General features: G+C 40.6%; 1 protein-coding gene across 1 annotated transcript in view; it reads right to left on the bottom strand.

Annotated features, from left to right (window-relative positions):
* DMRT1 (doublesex and mab-3 related transcription factor 1) overlaps nt 1-21,473 on the bottom strand; it is a 92,549-nt gene that overhangs the window by 32,656 nt on the left and 38,420 nt on the right. Inside the window, exon 4 of the mRNA XM_004677623.1 lies at nt 7,399-7,543. Within this exon, the coding sequence (XP_004677680.1) occupies nt 7,399-7,543 (145 nt within the window). The remainder of the gene's footprint in view (nt 1-7,398; nt 7,544-21,473) is intronic.

Genomic DNA, 21,473 nt, shown 5'->3' with positions numbered 1-21,473 from the left:
AACCAAAAGATGTTATTAAAGGACCTAGATAGAAACATAAGGAGGTGGAAGAATATGGTATTGGCACAGAAATAAATATGTGGCCCAATGGAAGAGCACAGAAAGCTTTGAAATCATTTCATGCATATGCCAGCCCCTAATCTATGATAAAACATCAATGACCATAAAATGGGGAAAAGACAGTCTCTTTAACAAATGGCATGGGGAAAATTGGCCAGCCACACATAAAAAGAATGAAGTTGGATTATTCACTAATACCATGCACAAAAATAAATTCTTAATGGATTAAAATTTAAATGTAGGACCTCAACAATAAAATACATAGAAAAAAAATCTGTGATACATTCTCTGATATATCAACAATAAGGAAATTTTTGAGTGCTCAATTCCTACGGCAAGGAAACTGAAAACAAAATAAACAATTTGGATTAGCACAAGTTGAAAAGAACTGCTACACAGGGCCCTCCCTGGTAGTGGAATGGGTTAAAGTGCAGCAATGCGAAGCTAACTGCAGCCATTTCAGCGTGAGTTACATCCCAGGCCAGAGAGGTGATCCACACCGCATGGTGGCAGACCTCTCCTAACCTGCCCACTGCTCCCATCAGCAGCATACTTCATCGATCTGCCTGTTCTGCTCCCCACTCTGTCTCTGGTGAATCCTCTCACCCCCCTGTACCTTTGGACTGGACCCCAGTTCTGGATGTATAAATTAATAAAATCTTAAAAAAAAAAATTCTACTAACAGCAAAAAAAACAAGATGATTAAATTGGTACTCAACTGAATGGGCAAAATATTTATTAGTGTCCAAGGTATATAAAAACTCATACAATTCCATAAAAAAAATTACTAACAAATGTGCAGCAGATGTGAACAAATAATTCACTAAAGAGGATGTCCAGAAAGGCCTAAAAACATCAAAAATGTTCACCACCACTTCTAATAAGAGTGATGTAGGCCCTAACTCATACCTATGAGAATGGTAAATACTAAAAAGACCCCAGCAAGTGCCAGAGAGGATGTGGAGAAGAAGACACCTATTACACTACTGGTGGGAATGTGAACGAGTGAAACGATATTTACTTAAAAAAACTAAAACTAGAATTACCCTATCACCAGGCAACATCATTCTTGGGTAAATATCCCCAGATAAGAAGCCATCAACAGAAAATTGTACATTATTTTTTGTACAACACCCACAACAGTATTATTTACAACAGCTAGGATACTGCAGTAGCCTAAGTCCCTTTCAACAGATAAATAAATAAAAAAGATATGGAACATACATACCATGGAACATTATACAGTCACAAGAAAGGATAAAATGCAGCCATTTTCAACAAAACAGGGAATTTTAAATAATTATGAGTGGCAAAGCAAGTCAGAATGGTCAAAACAAAGACTGCACCCTCATATAAGCAACAATTCATCAGTGTAAAAATTTCAAAAAACTACTAGACATCAACAAACACCCACAGGGTTCTGAGCTTAAGAAGGGTGGGGGAGGGAAAAGGAAAAGGGGACATAATGGGTGGATGTGGAGAAAAATAAATAAAATTAATATTTTTTAAATCCATACTACTATTATTACACTAAATAGGAGTACCCAGCACGTACTTAAGTTGTCAAATGTTTCATAAATACAAAATTGTAAAAGCTTGTTGAACCAGAATTAAAAAAAAAAAAAAGATGGATGTGTTACAACAGACTAATAGGCCTCAAGGAATTTATCTTTCTAGGTATTGCCTCCATCTTTTTTTCTCCTTTGCAATTTATTTGTTGAAAAGTAAATTCAGCAAGTTGTCCTGATTTGGCTTATTATGTTTCTGTGGTGTCATTTAATATGTTCCTCTATTTCTTATATTTCCTCCAAGTTGGTGACTAGATCAGTTTGGGTCAAAAAAAAATTTGAAATTTTGTGTCAAAAATTTTTTAATGTCTTCAGAGCTGTCATGTCTAAATGTTTATTATATGCTTTTAACTATCATTTTCTCACTCAACAGACCATGATATTTAGTTAATATACACCTGGTTAATTTTGAACAGGGCCCCATAGGGCTAGAGACTAAGGCCTCTTTAATATTGTTTGTACAGCCCCACTGCCAGGCACTTGTTGGAGTAGAAAGCTGTGTAAGACATTCTTATTAGAGTAGGGGATGACAGCTTCTGCATCTGCATTATCTTTTCATGTGGTCCAATATGTAAATACAAGTAAAGCTTCTTTCTTTCCTTTTTTTTTTTTTTTTTTTTTTTACTTTTCAGATGAGGGAACTGAAGCTTGTTAACAGATTAAGTGAACATTTCACAATCCAGCTTAGATCTGGGAATCTGAGCCAGACCTCTCTCCCAGAGCAGGACCCATTCGTTGGTACACACTGGCCTCCACGGTCATGGCCACTGAATGCCCCACTTACCTCTCTGCTCAAAGCTAAAGCTGAGAATAAAAAGGTCACACAAGGAAAATGGGTTTACCAGCTGAGTGCTCTTCTCTTTGAAATTTGTCAAATGATAAGTCATTTCCTAAAGTGCCAAGTTTAACTCAACATTTTCTAAATGTTGCATAAAACACATTTCAGCTGTCCTTAAAGCAGGTGGAAAAGTCCATGTTTTTCTCTTCTAAATGTTCCCATACAATTCATAGTGAAATATACCCAACAAAAGCAACCCAGAATGAATCCATGGCCTGCTCTCCTTCCTGACTGAGCAAGGCTAAAATATTTCCAGAGCATCATTACTTGATAAAAACTGTTTGCCACATCAACACAAAAGACTGGTGAAAGCTATCAGTATCCTGCTGTCTCTGCTTACATTATGTGATATACCCAGTTTGTTTACATATGGTCACTATTTCATTCTCACTTCACCTATGGGTAAGAGTCAGGGCCAGCTAGACCCCCTCCTCCAACAGATGAGGAAACCAAGCCACCCAGCTAAGTCCAGGACTCCCAAGCTTACACAGCTGGTGAGCTGTGATTAAGCTCCTTAGATGTGTATTTACCACCCCACCCAGTCACCTCACATAAAAGGTCACTTTGGCTTCCTGGACCAAAAGTGAGGAGATCTGAGGGAGTTTTCAAGAGGCAGCATAACCTCACCGTTCCTATTTGCCAACTGGAAGAATGGGTCAGATGCTCTTTTACTAAAACCCAGCTCTCACGTGTAGCAATCAGCACCGCCACTCTGTACTGTTAAAAAATAACCACTTTCTGTTTAGTTATGACAATTATGGGGGAAGTGGCCCATACCAGCAGTGAGTCAGAAACTTCTGGAGTCCTTGGTCTGTAAAAGTGCTAATGCTGACTGAGTTCAAATGCTGACTGAGTTCAAAACAGCCAGGCCTGGGAACACATAGACCTGCAAGCTGCCCAAAACATTAGCAAAGGATGTGAGAGCTTGAATTCAGAAAAGCCCTTTCACTGACCTGGTGTAGAATCTGCACTGTGATTAAAATTTGACCATTTTGACTCACAGAGCTGTTGACATTCTACATGTGTAATATATGAATATTGCATGGCACAAAAGAAGCACCTCAGATATATAATTCTTTCTATTGGAAAAAGAGGAGAGGTTGACTGCGAAGGAAGGCTAAGTTGGCATAGAACGGATTGCCACTCGCCCCTGAGCTAAAAAAGAAGGAAGAACCAGACACACAGGATCTGACGTTTCTAGCTTTCAAACTCAGTCCTTGTGCCATCTGGTCTCTCAGATTTAGTGGATTCTTCCTTTCTTCATTGAAATACTTTTGTTACTTGACTTCCAGACATCACTCACCCTTAAGTTTTCCTTCTATCATAAGGGCTATCCTAGGACTCCCTTCTTTGCTGGTAGTCCCCATCGATCAGATCTCTAAGCACTGGAGGGCCACAGGGCTCTGTCTTTGTTTTTTTGTTTTTAAGATTTATTTGTGCATACAAAACTGGAGTGCAGGCCAGAGGCTCAGGTGCGGTGAGAGGCTTCACCAGAGACAGAGTGGGGAGAAGAACAGGCAGATCGACGAAGTACACTGCTGAGGGGAGCAGCGGGCGGGTCAGGAGAGGTCTGCCCCGCCATGTGGTCACCTCCGGGGCAGGCGGGAATCGAACTCATGAGGAAGCAACTTTAGATTCTCAGTGCTGTGCTTTAACCCGCTGCGCCACCAGGGAGAGACTGTTTTTGCTTTTTATTCTTACCTTACCTGTCTATTCTTCTTCAGGGCACCTCATCATATTCATTTCAAATAATATCTGTGCCCTGAACACTCACGTTTTCCTTTCCAGCAGGCATATCTTCTCTTAACTTCACACTTAATACATCTCATTTCTTTGAACCTGGAATACTCATGAATATCTCAAATTTAGCATCTACAAAATTGAGCTTGTAAGTTCCACAAACCTATTTTTTTCCCATGATCTATTATTCTACCTCAATAAATGGACATCCCAATTTTCTAGTCGGTCAGATCAAAAGTTATGGAGTTTACGCTTCCTATTCTCTCACATCCCAAATCCATAGCAAATCTTGCTGGTTCTACCTTCAAAATACACCTCAAATTCAACCTTGTGACATCACTACCCATTCCCACCCTGACTAAGCCACTCTTATCTCGTCAGAATTACTCCAACATATTACCTGCTTCAACCTCAATCCTTACACTCTTATTCTTATAGTAGCCAGAGTGAAACTAAAAACACAGGCAGACATGTCACTCTTTTGCTAGAATCTTCCAAAGGCCTCCCATCTACTTGAACTGAAACCCAGAGTGCTTCCAAAGGGTTCTAAAGTTCTATGTAATCCAGCCCCCACCATCTCTCAGCTCTATCTCCAAACATTTTTCAGCACACTGAAAGGAAAGAGTAGTTCCTAGCCTTTTTACAAAAAAGAATTAAACAGTCACGACATGACAAAAGGAAAACGTGCCCTGTGATTATTTTTCCATGAATTCCGATGAATTCATATTTATTTATTTAGATACTGAGGGGAGGTAGAGCTTATCTTTAAAAGAAAGTAAAGAAAAAATTATTTGATAGCCAACTTTATATGTAAATGAGACTTTAGGTTTGGCAGTCCTCTCCTGACCCACCCTCTGCTCCCCTCAGCAGTGTTTTTCAGTACATCTGCCTGTTCTGCTCCTGCTCTCTGGTGAATAATCTCACCTCCCACCTCTGGCCTGTACCCCAGTTCTTGTATGCATAAATCAACAAATCTTTAACAAAATGAGACTTTAAGCAAAACATTAAACCCTTTGAAAATACTCTTCAAAATTATATAAAAGTTCCTGCTTAGAACAAGTGACATGCTGACAAATCATAATTTACTTAATAATGCAACCAAAAGACCTCAACTCAAATTTGATAGAACCGATTAATTTAACTAGTTAAATTAATCAGCCTTTACTCCCCAGTGTCAATAGTGATAAAATTAAGGACCTAGTTCCCTAAGATGTGATACTTGGGGTGTCCTTGTTGAACCCCAAACACAGTTCCCTCTTTCCTCTCCCTTCCCATCTGCACTATAGAAATTGCATATAATGTAGAAGCCCAAATTAGCATATAGTTGGAAGTTATAAAGCCATACATCTTTGAAAAATTAGCTGAGATGTGAATTTCTATGAATTTCCATTCTCCTTATATGATAATTCTGAAGTGGGTATTACTGAGATTCCATTGCAGTTCTTCTAAGCTAATATCTGCACATCCCAAGTCTGACCCTCCTGTTAATTACTGGTGGGTTACAGTAAAGATGATCAATTATGGGGGCTGCTCATACTTTCAAACAAAAATATTACCAGGAAAGTTTTAAGAAATTCTAGCTGTTATTCATCCAGCCTTTCTCCTTGAACAGTGGTGCAGCTGGTCTTTGCTTTCTTGCACTGTAACCCCTTTCCTCTGAGTCTCCTTTTTCGGCCATAAATTCAGATGCCTGCTGCTCCTCTCCAAATTTGTTCCTCTCTGCTCAAATAAATTTCCTCCTATCTTTTTTTCTTGCTACCAGTCTCTGAATTTACACCTTTGTCTCAGGAATGCCAACACTTCTAAAAATATTCCATTATTCCTGAAGCAAGAAACTCAAGGCAATTTTTTTTCTGAAAGTAAGTTTGAGTCCTAATTTTCTGTATAAGCAGACTTTTCCTTAACTGCTTTCACCTTTAGATTGTGCACTGACAATGAGTTAGGATTCCTCCCTCCAGCTTATGTGTCTTTATAGAGCAAGCTCACTTAAAAATAATACCTTATTCGTTTTTTTCTTTCATTCACTCAAACAATATAGAAAGGACAAAAGCAGGTAAAAAGGTATGTAAGAGCTTACAATCCAGATCCACACATAGAATCAAAGGTAGTGTGAAAGAAGGGTCATATATTGAATATTACATGGCATGAATATTTAAATTGCAGTTTGCTTATCTGTCCCTGCCAAAAGTGGTTATTAATTAAAGTCAAATTGCAATCAACAATGGCATATCTCAGTCTGTCTATAGCACAAATGGAATGGTCCACAGAACTACATTCCTTATTAATGGAATTATTTTATTTTAGAATGTTAATTAAAGCATAAAACTTACTCAGTTTTTCAGACTTCATTCTTCTAAATTTGGAAATCAAAGCACAGGCCTGATTCTCATTCTCATAAGTACCTGCCTCACCTGTTTTCTATAGTCAAGTTACTTAAAAAAGAAACTTATTTGCAACAGTAGCTGTTTTCTTTACCAAGTCAAACTCACTGTCACCCCGATTTCTAGTTATGACCTCGATTATACCTGCTTCTCACTTTCTTAGTTCAAATGATGATGCTCAAGTTTTTGTAAAAAAGCCCTGGAAACACAGCAGCCATAAAGGACCTGCCTATCAAGGCAGTGTAAATGTTGGAGAGAAGGTTAAAATTGAAGTTGAGGAATTGTGTATTTCAAAGTGCTTTGGTTCATTAAACCGTCATTTTTCATTTTATAGCCATTACGTTAGAGTTATTTGCATTGCTACTGCATAAACTCTGAGGTCTACTGTATTAAAAAATGTTTTATTATGTTATTTTATGTCCTCCCCCGAAAGATGGATACACCTGCAATTCTAAATGGAAGTTTTAGAAAAAGAGTGCTCAATACATAGAAATTCAGTTCACAAAAAATTCAGGGCTTGAACCACTCTGCAAGTGCCTGTTTCATGTTGATTCTCCAGAAAATATGTTTTCAGCTTTTGATGGGAGTCTCTACTCTTATTCTCATCACTTTAGAAATGCACAAATGACAAGCATGGTATTAAGAATCTAGCAAAGCAAAATCATTACATAACCAACAACTTTAAAGGATACTCATATAAGCATCACAGCCACAGACTTCCCAACAGGTCCTTACTGGTTAGAGCGCCAGAGGCCAGCGTTGAGTACCCACCCTCCTTGCCAGAACCCCAATCTGTGTAACAAACACCTACCACTAGCTTTGGCTTCTGCGTAGGAGGGCCCGTCCTCAAAAGTGAAGATCTGGGACACGCTCTGGCCCAGGTAGGAGGGCGGCGGGTAGTAAGAATGCATTCTGTACTGCGAACTCACTGCATGCCGGTTCTCTGAGTTTTTCATCTGCTTGAAAAAAAGGAAGAAAGAATGAGTAATCACAGCAGCATTTTACAGTGATTACAAGAATTGCTGGATTTCTGAAACTAAGGTAATGGTCTGAAGGTTGGAAGCACCCCCTACCACAAATATACCCCCCAGTGCATGGACCCCTGAAACACTTGAACTGTGAAGCTGTAACAGGGTGGTCCCTAGGAAAAAGAGAAGTTCCAGGTTCCCTGCCCCACCCAGGAGGGTGGAGCTGAGCAGAGAAAAAGGAGAGAAAAGGAGAGAGAAGAGAATGAAGCTGGATGGAGAATAAAGAGGAGACCTGAGGAAGCCACATGGAGCAGCAAACCTGTGAGGAAGAAGCCATGTTTGTTTCCTGACCCTGGACTGGTTAAGGCATCATCTGTGGATGAGATACCTTTAGGGAGGTGACTATGGCAGTGTTTCTATTTGATTTTGATTTTGCTCTTTTCCTCCCATATTTGTCTGGCCATTTCTGACCCTTTTCCATGGGTCCCGGCCAGAAGGTGCTTTAGTCTTGTGGCAGGCTTTCAGGCCTTGCTTTGGGCCAATCCCTTTTGGGTTGACTTTTGCCCATGAGGGGATGGGTAACTTCAGGTGTTTGATTTAGAAGTTATATTCTTTGTGTTCCGTATTGTATATTTACTGTATTAAAGTCCCTCTTCATTAAAGTTTTATATGTTTTGTCTTGTTGCAGCGGAAGGCAGAACCCACTTACAGCAGGCAGGTTTTTGGGGCTCCAGGGGTGACCCTCTCCCTGTCCTGGAACAGATTTGCTTCCCTGTAACAAAGCCTAAGGGTTCCTTTTCTAATTTAGGGTTCCCTCTAAAAGCACTCCTAAAATTCCCTCTGCTCATGATGCTTGATTAACAAGCAATACAAGAACTGGGCAGTAAAGAAGGGAGAGTCCTGATTAGGAGACAATGCCATCCCCAGTAACCCCTGCCTTGAGTGTTAATCAGTAGCAACTTACTACCATCTTCACATACAGAACTAGAATCTCACCTTATTTGCCTTACAATGCCCATAAAAAGAGAATATTAAAACAAGTGTAGGGGCTCCATGGTGGTGCAAGGGGTTAAGTCTCAGCACTAGGAAGCTATCCACAGCCACTGCAATTCGAGTTCCATCTCTGGCCAGGGAGCTGACCCATATAGCACAGCAGACCTCTCCCATCTCACCCACTGCTCCCTCAGCAGTGTATTTTAGTCCATCTGCCTGTTCTGCTCCCCACTGTCTCTGATGAATCCTTTCACGAACACCACCCACTTACTCCCCCACCTCTGGCCTACACCCCAGCTCTTGTACGTATAAAAAAAGAATCTTAAAAAAAAAACAAAAAACACCCATTGCAACAGGGTGGTCCTCAGGTTTCCTGCCCCACCCTAAGGAAGGGTGGAGCTGGGCTGGGAGAAGCTAGGGATGACTTGGAGGAAGAAGGGAAATCAAGAAGGAAACCTGGAAGAGGCACACTGAGTGGAGCAAGCACAAGGTATGCTTCTCTGCCTGTACAGGGACTTGAGGGACATGGAAGGAGTCACTTGAAAGAGACAGAGGTGTGGGTGAGAGACTGTGAGGCGGCTGACAAGGGAAGCCTTGTATTTTCATTTTGCTCCTTTCAGCCCAGACTGGTGTGGCTCTTTCTGTCCATTCCTTAAGGGTCCTCCTTAAGGGTCCCCACCAGGTGTCTTAGACTTGTGGCAAGATTTTGGGTCTCAGTGTCCCTACTTTGGTCCAACTCTGTTTTGGCTGGGCATTTATCTACACAGGGATAAATGGGTGTTTCACATGGAAACTACTTAATTTATTCTTTCCCTTCTCTCTTTATTACATATTGATGAATTAAAGTTCCTTTCCTCTGAAAATCTACACACTGGAAATGCAGTCTTTGTGCCATGGAAACTGTTTAGAGCAGGCAGGTTTGGGAATCCTGGGGTGCCTCCTCCAGCCCTGTAATGCAACAACCGCAGACTGTATAAGAGCAATAAGCTGCTGTCATTAGCCTGATGCTGTGCTGGACCTTGTCTGTTCCCATCCCCTTTTGTGTTCTCCTAGAGCAAAAATGGAAGGCTGGGATCTCCATTTCTTTAGGACTCTAGGGTGATTTGGATTCTGCTAACAGGAGTGAAGACTTGGAAGGTGGAAGGGGGCACACACTGTCCGTCCACTAGCTAACCCCTGGGCTCAGCGGGCATTGCATTCCTCTGGTGTGGAGCAACTTTCATGACCTCTTATTCAAAGCTAAGGAGGTGTGAGCTGAAGGCTTCAAAGGGGCCCCACTTCCACTTTCCCAACATTTTGGGAGCACTTCCGTGAACATCTACAACTGTGTGTCCCGGGCGCAGACACTGAGTATTACATGGCTACATGGGTTAAAGTGCTGCACTACGAAGCCTAGCCACAGCTCCTGCAAACAAGGGTCTGATTCCCAGCCAGGGAGGTGACCCACATGGCGTGGCGACCTCTCTTGACCTGCCTGCTGTGTCCCCTCAGCAGTGTATTTTGGTTAATATGCCTGTTCTGTTCCCTACTCTGTCTCTGTTCCCTACTCTGTCTCTGGTGAATCTTTTCACTTCCCAGCACCTCTGGCAGCTACCACAGTTCGTTAGTTTGCTTGTTTGTTTGTTTATATGTATGTATGTATGAATAAATAAATACATAAATTTTTAAAAAATAAATAAATGCAACATCAAATCTTTACAACAAGAACAGCCAGGCTCCTATTACTTCTACTACTTTTAAAATTACATTTATAGGATACTAACATTATAAAAGAAGCTGTCTAATACATGTTCAGGATTAACTAATTCTGTTTAAGAATTAAAGGAATAATTTTGAGATCCAGTTTTTCAGTTCGAATCTTTAGATTGCTGAGTTAGATACAGATACAGAAAATAATAATCACTTAATAAGGTCTGGCAAGGTGAAATTATTACTGGGCTTCCCCAGTATTTTCTAGAAACATTTAAATTTTGGACAATTTCCCATATAATACAGGTTTATGTGTACTTGGATATTAATGGCATTACTTGTGAGGAAGGCCCAGCACATGTGTGTTAATTTGAAAAGCTCAAGAAACTCATTTTTGACCAACTCAACTGTTCCCTGCTGCAAATATATGCCTTGATGGACAGAGTTTGTTTGTTTTTGAGAATCAAAGATAACCCATTTCTCATCATGTTTATCTGGCAAGTTCTCCTTGTCTATTCTAGTTTTTCTAAAGCATATGAATTGGTATCTCTTTTAGTTCAGTCACCTAATTTTCATTTTCTAACATCATATAAATCTTAACTAAATAAGTGGACAGGCAAGCTATGCTTGGAAATAGCCAAAGGGGAAAAACTGGTTGCCCCCAACTGAGAATACTGATCAGGAGAGCCTCAGGGAGTCATAAAACCATTTAAGTGCGATCAATGGTGAGTTAACTGCATAGACACAGTTATCCATTAAATGGTGCTTTCCAGCGCCCTGTTAATGTTTATGTAAATGTCTGGGGGCCCTGTTAGAATGTAGATTCTGACTCAGTAAGTCTGGGTGGGGGTCTCAGAGTCTGACAAGCTCCAGGAGACAGCTGATTGTGCAGGCTTAAGTGTCTTTAGCAGAGCGCCCAAGCCCAGAAGGGATCTTCCACGAAACTCCCAATCATTTATCTACCTAGTTCCACCTGTACTGAGGGAGGGTGGAAATAATATGAATAGCATGTTTAGTTTTTCATTATTTTTCTCTTTATGTGTATGTAAGATTTCTCAGAGCTAAAAGGTTTTTTTCAGGGGTCTACTGCCATGGTAATAACCTCAAACTTTCTGTTTAAAGAACCATTTCTGCCTTTACAGACTTCCCCAAGTCAATTAGACAATGTAAAGTAATGAACACTAAACCACAAGTAGCAACTTTTAAGGAGAAAATGCTATGGTATAAATACAGATTTCTCCGCAATTTGGAAGTAGAATTTCTATGACATCTTTACTAAAGACAAAGAGAAACTACAACTCATTTACAGGGGGGAAAATTTAATCTTTCTCAGACACCCCGAAATAACCTACCAAACAGCATATAAAACATTTTACAAAAATCACTGTCACATACAGTCACAGCAGGAGAGGTACGGTAACTACCCAGGTCGCTGGGGAGCAGCTCTGGGGAAGGAGCGTCTAGAAGAGCTGCTACAAAACTCGCCTCTGCTATTCTTGCTTTTCTCCTTTCTCCTAAGCGTGGAATCCTCTCTATACAGGCAGTAATGCAGAAGTAGTAATTCTTAGAGAAGTTAACATAGGTCTTTTGTGAAAGCAGTGACAGTAACGCAAACTTTCAAAAACCAAGGAGCTCCTGTAATAGTGTGTCGTATCTCCTTCCAATTTGACATCTTCAAGTTAGTTCACTGAGAATGTATTTTTTCACACATATAAGAAAACAAAGGATTCGAACCTGCATATTCTGCAAGATGCCAGATTTTTTCCCCTTTTACTATGAAATTGCTACAAATTATTTTTTTTAATATACTTGAAAAACACTCAAACTGTGAGTCTAGTGTAGGGATCAGCAATCCTTTTCTGGTAAATGACCAAACAGTACAATATTTTACATTTTGCATGTCATGAGGTCTCTAGCCAACTGGTAAACAAATGGCTATGGCTGTGTTCCAATAAAACTGTATTTACAAAATGTCTACTGGTTCTCAACGTTCACTCCCATCAAAGAAGGGGAGAAAGGGAATTCGGCAGTGTTGTCTGGGCACCACCCCTAGAACATCTGGTTTTACTGGTTTGGGATATGGTCTGGGGCCTAAGCTATTTCAAAGCAATTCCAATGAGTTCCCACGACTGAGAACCAGTGCTCGAGAATTGTCAATACATTTCCCACATCCATGAAAATTATTAAATCCCAACATCCCCAGTATTAACTAAAAAGTATAAAAAGGTAAAGCACTCTGGCAGATCCCTGAGCACATTATTTGAAAAGAGATTCATATGAAATGGTAGGGTTTTTTTTTTTAACTAAAGCTTATCAGAAAATAAACACAATTTCAAAACCTATGCGTGCTTATTTTTACCCTTGATCTTCCTCTTATGTTTTTAGAAAGTATTAGGTAACAAGAATTATTTGGAAACAGACATTAAGTTATTTGAACTCAGTTTCCCCCAATGAATCCCTGAGGATCAGTGAACTATAAAAGATTTCCAACAAAAGAAAAAGATACAAAGGGTCAGACTGCCTCTGAGATTAATGTGAACTTACTGAGACCATCAATCACTTCAGTTGCATGCAACTCCAGTAATCACAAGCAACCACCTATGTGGTAACTTGAGCATAAAAAAAAAAAAAAAAATGTCTACTTATTTCTAACTGCTGTGTAAAACTCTCCAACTTCAAATTAAAATTGAATTGTGATTCATCCAGAAAGAAAAAGTGTGGCAGAATGCAATTTAAAATTCTAGATCACCTCTTGCTCCTTTGGCTTAGACAAAATGGATAAATAATAAACCCTTTTTGGAACCTACTAAACTTAAGCCAGCGGTCCTTAAAAGGGGAGGAGAGGTAACATGCTCCCCAGGGGACACTTGGCAAAATCTGAAGTCATTTTTGATTGCCATCCTGGAGAAAGAAGGACTTACTACTGGCATCTAGTGGCAAAGACCCTGGATGTTGCTAAAGACTGTGCACAGCACAGCATCCTAGTGCCCCCAGCACAGAATTAACCCACCCAACATTTCAATAGTGGCAAGGTGGAGAAAATTAAACAAACGAAATGCACTTCCTAAGCTCAGCCCCTCACTGCCAACTAAAACAGCAACAGAATGGTAGTTGCTTACCTAATTAGAGGAAGTCAAATTATACTGAAAGTATAAAGGTTTGCAACACACCCTTGTTTCTTCTCAAGATTTTATTTTTTATTCCTTTAAATTCAACTATAACCAAGTACACCAAAACACCAGTAAACTATGACTACTATTATTATTAGCATGTGGTAGCTGGCAAGCAAGAGGCATGTTTTATAATCTTATTACCTACCTAAATCTCTGAACCGCAAGCTGACCTACAGATGAGAACTGGTCTGGCAGAGAATGAGCATGCTGATACTATTAACCCCAGGCGAAACGTAAGGTTTTATTTTATTAAATTGCCACAAATATGCAACACAATATATCTGAACCATAGGTTTCCTTTTTATATACCTTTTTTTAATAGTAACAATAAAATCCTGGCACAATCTAAAAATGTAAGATCCCAGTTCCTTTAAAAACTCCTTACTGTCTATTCACTGGCTGTGTGTTAAAGCTTCAATGAAAAACAGTTTGGTTTGACCCTGAGTTGAACACTCCATGCAGGTAATGGCTGAAAGAGAACCAGGAAGGCCAAATTAATATCTAGTTGTCTACTAAACATGGCTCAGGCACACAGAATACAAGTTGATAAAGACAGAACATGGTCCTCAGGAGACGAAAGGCCTAATTGAAAACTCTGACGTTTAAATGAATAGTGTGAAGGTTCTCTTGACAGTGACTTGAGGCTTACAGCCCCTACCACCAGCCACAGTTTCACTGAGATAGAATTGACAGAGTACTAGAAAAGCGAAGGGCGTACAGCATAATGATTTGACCTACGTATATCATGAAATGACTACCACCCTGACTTTAACTGATACTGAAACACCAACAGACCAAATGCTGAGTCATGACATTCATGTAGATTCCCTTTCACGAGAATTCATCTGTCTGTCCTCCCCTCCCTGTCCCTCTAAAGGTCCATTTTCACCCTCCTAACTTTATTAGCTTCCTCCATGGGATATACCCGGCTTTCTCTTAGGTGCTCAATTGTGGATAACCCTCTGTTCACCCCTCCAGCAGGAGGAAGAGAAAGGGGAGGACATGAGTTCCAGTAAGGGGTTCCTGCAAAGCCCAGACTTCACTGTCTCAAACTCAGAAGAGTGCTGAGCTTGAAGGTGAGCATATTGGAGATGTTAGAGAACATAAGGACTATTTGTCCAAACATGGAAGGGGTGCTCTTCCTGTAAAAAAAGAGACAGGAGAGGGAAAAAAGACCATTAGAGAAAGAAGGTACTCAACTATGGCAGAGAGGACAAATCATTTAAGATATGAAGCACCTAAGTACTGATTTAAGTTGTAGGTTATTCCAAAGCTTCAGAAAGTCTGGAATGTGCAAAAGTAAAACAAAACTATGGGTGGGACTTTTCAAAAAGAATAAAAACAAAGGAGCTAAACTCCAGATTGGGGTTAATAACACAGATTTTTAAAACATAAAAAAAAGCTCTACAATGCACATGGAACAATAAGCAAGTTATTTGGAAATACAGAACCGAAATTTACTGTGTGAATATAAAGCAGGCCCTGTGGAGGCAGGGAACAAGGCTCACATGCTCCCACATAAATGTGAAGGGGTGAAAATTCATTTAAGATCAGGATTACACATATTCATTGTGCTGTCCTTACTATAATAAAATAAAATGTGAAAATTTGCTCATTTAAAAGAACCCAAATTAGTTTTTTTCAATTTTGATGCTCAATTAATGGTTTTCACATCTGTACCAGTGGTAGGGTTAGCATTTTCCAAAATGCAGTATTATGACCCCAAAATAATTCATCAAGTTATACTCAACTTTTTTTTTTTGATGGACACAAATGGAATTAAAAAAAAATAGAACAGAAACAGAACAGAAACACATGAATTCATTTGACACATAGTATGGATAAGAGCTGCTTTATGACTGTTTTTATATGTACATACACTAGGTTACAATATAAAATGATTTGTACTGTGGGTTTTGGTCTAAATGTGGAAGAATTTGATGTATATATCAAGTAAAGAGAAGCAAATATTTTGAAAACAGGTACAGAGTAGAAAAAAAAATTTTTTTTTAATGGTTCTTTTTCCTGGAATCTGGAAGGGTTTTGATGCATTTCAGAAAAAACAGGAAAGGGTCTTTTGATTCCAAAAGTCTCTAGCTGGGAGCAAGCAGCCCAACACCTTGCTCATTTTCTAAGTCACATTTTTTGCAGGATTTTCTAGCTCTCAACTCAGAAATTTAACATATGTATGAATCACAAATTTAAAATACCAACCCTGACTTCCCAGCTGAACTTGGGGAGGGCCAGGCAGAGCTCAACCACTGCTGAAGTAGAAGCCAAGAGGAAACTGCTCCAATGAACAAGGGCCTGGCACTTCACTTTTTAACATGTGAAGTCCAGAAAGCACCTCTCTTTAAGATTAAGGGGAGGGCTCATAATGCCGACATTCTCAGCACAAGTTTCCTGAGAAAATGCTGGTTAGTAAGGGCAAAATTAATGGTATTTCCAAGGGGAAAATGAGCATTTATTGAGAGGTACTACAGAAGCTTGTTTTGTTTGCTCATGGAGTCCTCATAACATAAAAAAGTATTAACACAGGAAGAAACTGCTCAGACATCGAATAACTGGTGCTGCTCACAAAGGAATGAAGAGGCAGGGTGCACAGCAAGTTGGCCTCAGAGGCCTCTTGTTACTAAGCCAATTTAACTTTCCCATTGTAAGTTAAAATATCTGCTTACTATAAGACCTACCTAACTGCCTTTCGCTTTTTACAACTCATTTTTTTTTTTTTTTTTTTTACTGCTTCGACACCAAATTAAAAATGGGGTGAGGGGGAAGAGAACAGTGTGAAAATGAGAAGAAAAAGATGCTTATAACCACACATTTGGGAACTTTGATTTTTGGACAAAAGTGTCAGAGACATCCATATCTGTTCAGATCTTGATGGACAAACTTAATTAACCTTTGCTACTCTGTTCCAACCTATTGTTTTAGACAAAACTAGTGACCCACAAACAATATGTTACCATCAGAATCTCAGCTACTGCGACACCAAGAGATATAGCCCTATCAGCACTATCGGGAAATAAGCCACTTGGATTAGCTGCTAAGAAATATGGATTATATTCATGTCACACATGAGCTGTCAGAAACATTAGGATACTTTTAGCATAAATCAGCAGTGTGAAGGGTATCTTACGAGCACTGAGCATGACAGACTGCCTGGAAGGCAAGGTGAGATCATCTGGGGCCACCTTCTAGGACATACAAGCACACACCTTACCCCAACTGGTAGCAAGATCTGAATGCAGGTGGGTGGCTACTGGTAGGTACAACCAGCCCATGGTGGGTTAGTGGCATGGAAAGGCCCTTCTCACTCCAAACTACCGAGAGAGAGAGAGAGAGAGAGAGAGAGAGAGAGAGAGCATGTGTGTGTCAGAAGACACCGAACCATGCTTAAAAGCCATATGCTTAATAAATCAAATTTGGTTAATCCTATCAAGAAATAGACTCTCCATCCACTTTATATCAAGTATAGCTTATAAGGCCTTATAAGAAAATATATAACACATCTCAAGGCTTCACAGCCCCGCTGCAGGACCAACAGAACACAAGTCACTCAACTTCCACAGTCTGTGAAACAAAACAGCCACCTCTCAAGGAAAGGTGTAGTAACCTGGCAGAGTGGCTGCCAGGATCCTCAGCTGTAATCCCTGAGAGGAGACCAACTAGGGACTCCTTGGAAGTTCATGTGAGTAAGATTGAGGTTAAGAAACAGAAAGGCAGGTCTACTTTTGTGTGGGCTGCAGAGCTCTGTCTAAGATTTACCGCTGCTTCTCAAGAGAACTTCCGGCCCACAGTAGCCACCTTACACTGCAGGACTAAGAACATGCTGGAAAGGCCCAACAGATCTGGACTTACTGTTTTTCTTAAGGAAACTAAGGAGAGAGTCTATTTCAAAAGAAAAAAAAGTATCAACTTGGATAAGACTCCACAGCCCCACAGCAGAGGCAAGGCAAGCCCCAAATGTGGGGAGCCGAGGTGCTGCCTTGTTCTCCAGCTTTCACCTTGCTGTGGTCTGTCGGGAATTCCACATTTCTTTAAACAGGTGTTCCAGCCTGGCCTTTTGACTAGCCAGGCCCAATCTGATTTCTACTGTACCAAAGGAACAGAACCATCTTGGGGTACAACTGTTAAGACTAGTAATGACAAAAACAAGGACAAGTTTTTTTTGAGGGCATTAACGGGACGGCATGAAAAAGGAAGGGGAAAAAAACCAAAACACTTTGCCTGTAAAGAGTTAATTCGGCAGAATGGCTAAAATAAGCAGACTAAAGACTGAAAAAAAAAAACTTTGTTCTTGTCAAGAGACCACAAAGACGGAAGCAACAGTGTCCAGACTCTCTGGATTCTATACCCACAAAAACCTTTGAAGGTTTGAAGGGTAAAGGTAGGAGGAAAGGAAAGGAAAAACAAGGATAGCGTTGCGGACTTCTTTTATTTCAAGATAAGGGCATTTACCAAAAAAATGAAATCCTGCCATCAGATAAGCTCATTTTATTAAACAAAAGCTGGAAGGATATATTCTATAGAAACAATTTTTTAATTGATTAGCTTGGCATTAAGAAACTCACTTGGGCCCTCCCTGGTGGCGCAGCGGGTTAAAGCACAGCACTGAGAATCTGAAGCCACTTACGCATGAGTTCATTCCCGCCTGCCGCCTGCCCCGGAGGAGACCACATGGCGAGCCAGACCTCTCCTGACTCGCCCGCTGCTCCCCTCAGCAGTGTACTTCGTCGATCTGCCTGTTCTGCTCCCCACTCTGTCTCTGGTGAAGCCTCTCACTGCCCCTGAGCCTCTGGCCTGTACCCCAGTTCTGTATGAATAAATAAATAAATCTTTAAAAAAAAAAAAAGAAACTCACTTGTCTTTAAGAAATGCACTTGTCCTTGTTTTTCTCGTATTTCTGTAAAACAGCACAGATTAGACCCCGCATAAGTGACAGTGAACTGCTAGACACATTCCCAGTGAAATAAGGAACGAGGTGATACCAGGGTCCACTGTTATGTCTAAACTGAATAATGTACCAAGAACATGAATTAGTGGGAGGGAAGGGGGGGTTGGAGGAAGAGATGTCACTAATCAATATTGTTCTATGATATGATTGACCTACATACCCCCAAAACAATAAAACTGGAATTAAATGGTTCACAAAAATGGCCAGAAAAATAGACCACATCACAATAATAGAACTCATAACCCTTTCAGCTATCAATGAATATGTCTTTGATTCTTCTTGAAACAACCTAATTAAGATTATTAGCCCTGAAAACCCAAGACAAATACTGTATTTCTACATAAAATCCCCTTTCTAGAAAAAAGAAATGGCTTTAAGTGTTTTAAATTTGAGTATGTTCTTATAAATTCCTCTGCATCTGCTTCCAAACACTGTCAGTCTCTCTTTCCAAAGGAAAAAAGTCAGTTAGTGTCTTGTCTCTAATAGTGTCCAATCACCAGTCTGCTTTCAAATGGGAAGCCAGGGCCACTTTAACCTGTGAATGGCATGCGTGATGAGAATGCAGGCAGCCGGCAGATGGCCAGAGTGTGGAGAGAGAGAGCACTGAGTCAACACAAGACCCAAGCTTGGGGTCTGGCTCTCCATGAATGGATTTTACTGTGTTCCATAGTAAAATCACTTGCTTCAACTTCCTCAGCTTGGAAACCAGGAATCTGAGGGGGGCAGATGAATATTCTTCTGGGGGCCCTGATGATGATGCTAGGTGGTATACGGAAGGCATGGAAATTGATCTGAAGCTCCCCCTATTTCTTATCAAAAGTGAAAGTGGATTTTGCATTATCTTTTGCCTGTTATAGTAATATTTCAGAATAATGGGTTTTAATTATAAGTGTCTCTTCCAAGAATGGGATCCAGGTTTAAGCCTTGGTTTCTCCTCACACCCACGCCAATCTGGATCCACCAGTGGAACTTCCAGGACACAGATGTGGAGGGGCTGTAGTTGCTTCCACAGAGCATTTGCTCCAGAAGTTACTTCTCACTATTCTTTTACTGATAGGTTGCAGATACTGAGTCACGCTAACAAAGAGGAGTTAGGATGAAAACAAGCTACTTAGTCCCCTCATGGAGGAACTGAGAACATCAGAGGGCAGGCCTCTCAGGTAGCCAAAGGTGAAGCCTTTGGTAATTGTCTGGCTTTGTGCCCCTAGGAACGCCCATCTGGGTGCCTTTTCCTGTGCTCCAGGGCCCAGGTACCAGAATCTGGTCTGCCCTGGCCATCCTCAGGTTCAAACTCAGGGTTACTGACATGATCCCAATATTTCTCATATTTTTTCCCAGGTGATAATAGCATCTTTCCTCCCAAGACCCGTTACCTGCAATTTTTGATTCAGTGACAGATTCCCTGGCATAGACTAGGCTTCTGACACATGTTTAACAAATGAGTGCATTTGGGTGAGATGCCTAATCACAAATGGGCAACCGCATCACGGGGCACTTCAGACCAGTGTTGCCCTTCTCAGCACACTCGAGGTGGCTGGTGCCAGTCTGCAGGTCCAAGCTCCTGAGAAGCTGTCTGAGGGCGCCTGCCGTAGGGACAGGAGAACCCAGCTTGGCTCCAAGTCCTCCCATATTTATTCCTGCTCACTTGATATGCACCTCTCCCTTGTCAACCTGGTACAACATGTTTATTTAAAAGATAATGTTGCCGTGGAGGAGTGCACAAGGCAATAAACAGCTTTTGCAGGCAATTAAATGCAGAAGTGAAATGTCGCTGCTGGCCAGTGGAACCAGCCATTCATTGTGAGTTTGTTCCAGTGTCACAAATGTTATTCCTGTTTCACAACAGGACAGGAATCTATGATTGGGCCACAAATCTCCATGGCCTGAAGACAGACCAAAAGCGATTAAAGCAGCTCTCAGCATGCAGCACATTAACAGGGGAGAGCCTTGGGATTCTAGGCTGCTTGCACAGAAGTCTCTTTAATTTACAGGTTTCGCACTTAGTAGGTACACAATGATTACTCAGAACTGGCTTGATTTTAGAGAGACAAGTAGCCTTCAGTCCACTGTAATAAGTCGGTGGGGGTGGGCAAAGTAGGTCAAGGGTTCGAAAGGCCCAAGCCTCCAGTTATAAAATAATTAAGTCATGTTGACTATAGTAATAAATCCACAAATTATGTATATTTGAAGGTTGCTAAGAAGGACCTTAAAAGTTCTCAACAGGAAAAAAACCTTTTGTAATTAAGTATGGCAACAAGCTTGGATTACTTTGCAATATACACAAATAGCAAATCACTATGCTGCATACTGGACACTAATAGTGTGACATATCAATTATAACTCAATAAAAAATAAAACATAAAAAGTCCATGGTTTCTTTTTGAAATAATTCAATACAATCCCTATTAACCATAAGAAGTATGACTTTATAAAATGTGTGATGACTCCACCAGAATCCATTTTGTCCCTACGATTCAGAAAGAAAATTTTTGCTGATAACAGTCACACACTGTGCACAAACAGCCAGGGACAGAGGACAAAGAATGGTGAAGAGCTGTGAGGGGAGCAGGGTGCTAGCAACAGAGTCAAGAAAGCAGAGGGCAAGAGAACGCTGCCTCTGGCTCAGGCTCTTCCAGTGGACCTGGGGTCAGACCCAGGTAAGCCCCAGCCAGGAGAAAGAAGCGTAGGAGCAGCTGAGGGACACTTTCCCCAAAGAGGACAGAAAACCATGACAACAATAATCCACTCCTCCCAGGAGTTTCCACCAGGAGGGGTAAGGCCTTGTCTAAAGAGCAAGGTCAGGACACTTTCCCAAAATAGAAAAAATATCAACGGCAGGAGGAGGTCCTGTTCGGGTTCTCTGTTTCCTACACCCATGCCAAAACAACTGTGCGTTAAATGTGGGCCACCCCTTAGTAGTAATAACTTGTAGGTTTCAATAATTAATTAATTTTTATTAACTAAAATATAAAGATTAGCAAATCTATTTTATGCTATTATAGTCTCTGTCCTTTCAGGTTTCTATTTCCCAGCTCTAATAAAAAGTCATGCCATGTACATTTGTATTTGGTCCGTAGTCTGTGTTGTAGCCTTTTTTTTTTTTTTT

Source organism: Condylura cristata, unplaced genomic scaffold, assembly GCF_000260355.1.
Source record: "Condylura cristata isolate star-nosed mole 26May11 unplaced genomic scaffold, ConCri1.0 scaffold00006, whole genome shotgun sequence".
Classification (NCBI taxonomy): Eukaryota; Metazoa; Chordata; class Mammalia; order Eulipotyphla; family Talpidae; genus Condylura; species Condylura cristata.
The sequence above is the reverse complement of the archived record's forward strand: the minus strand, read 5'-3'. Positions and strand labels throughout refer to the sequence as shown.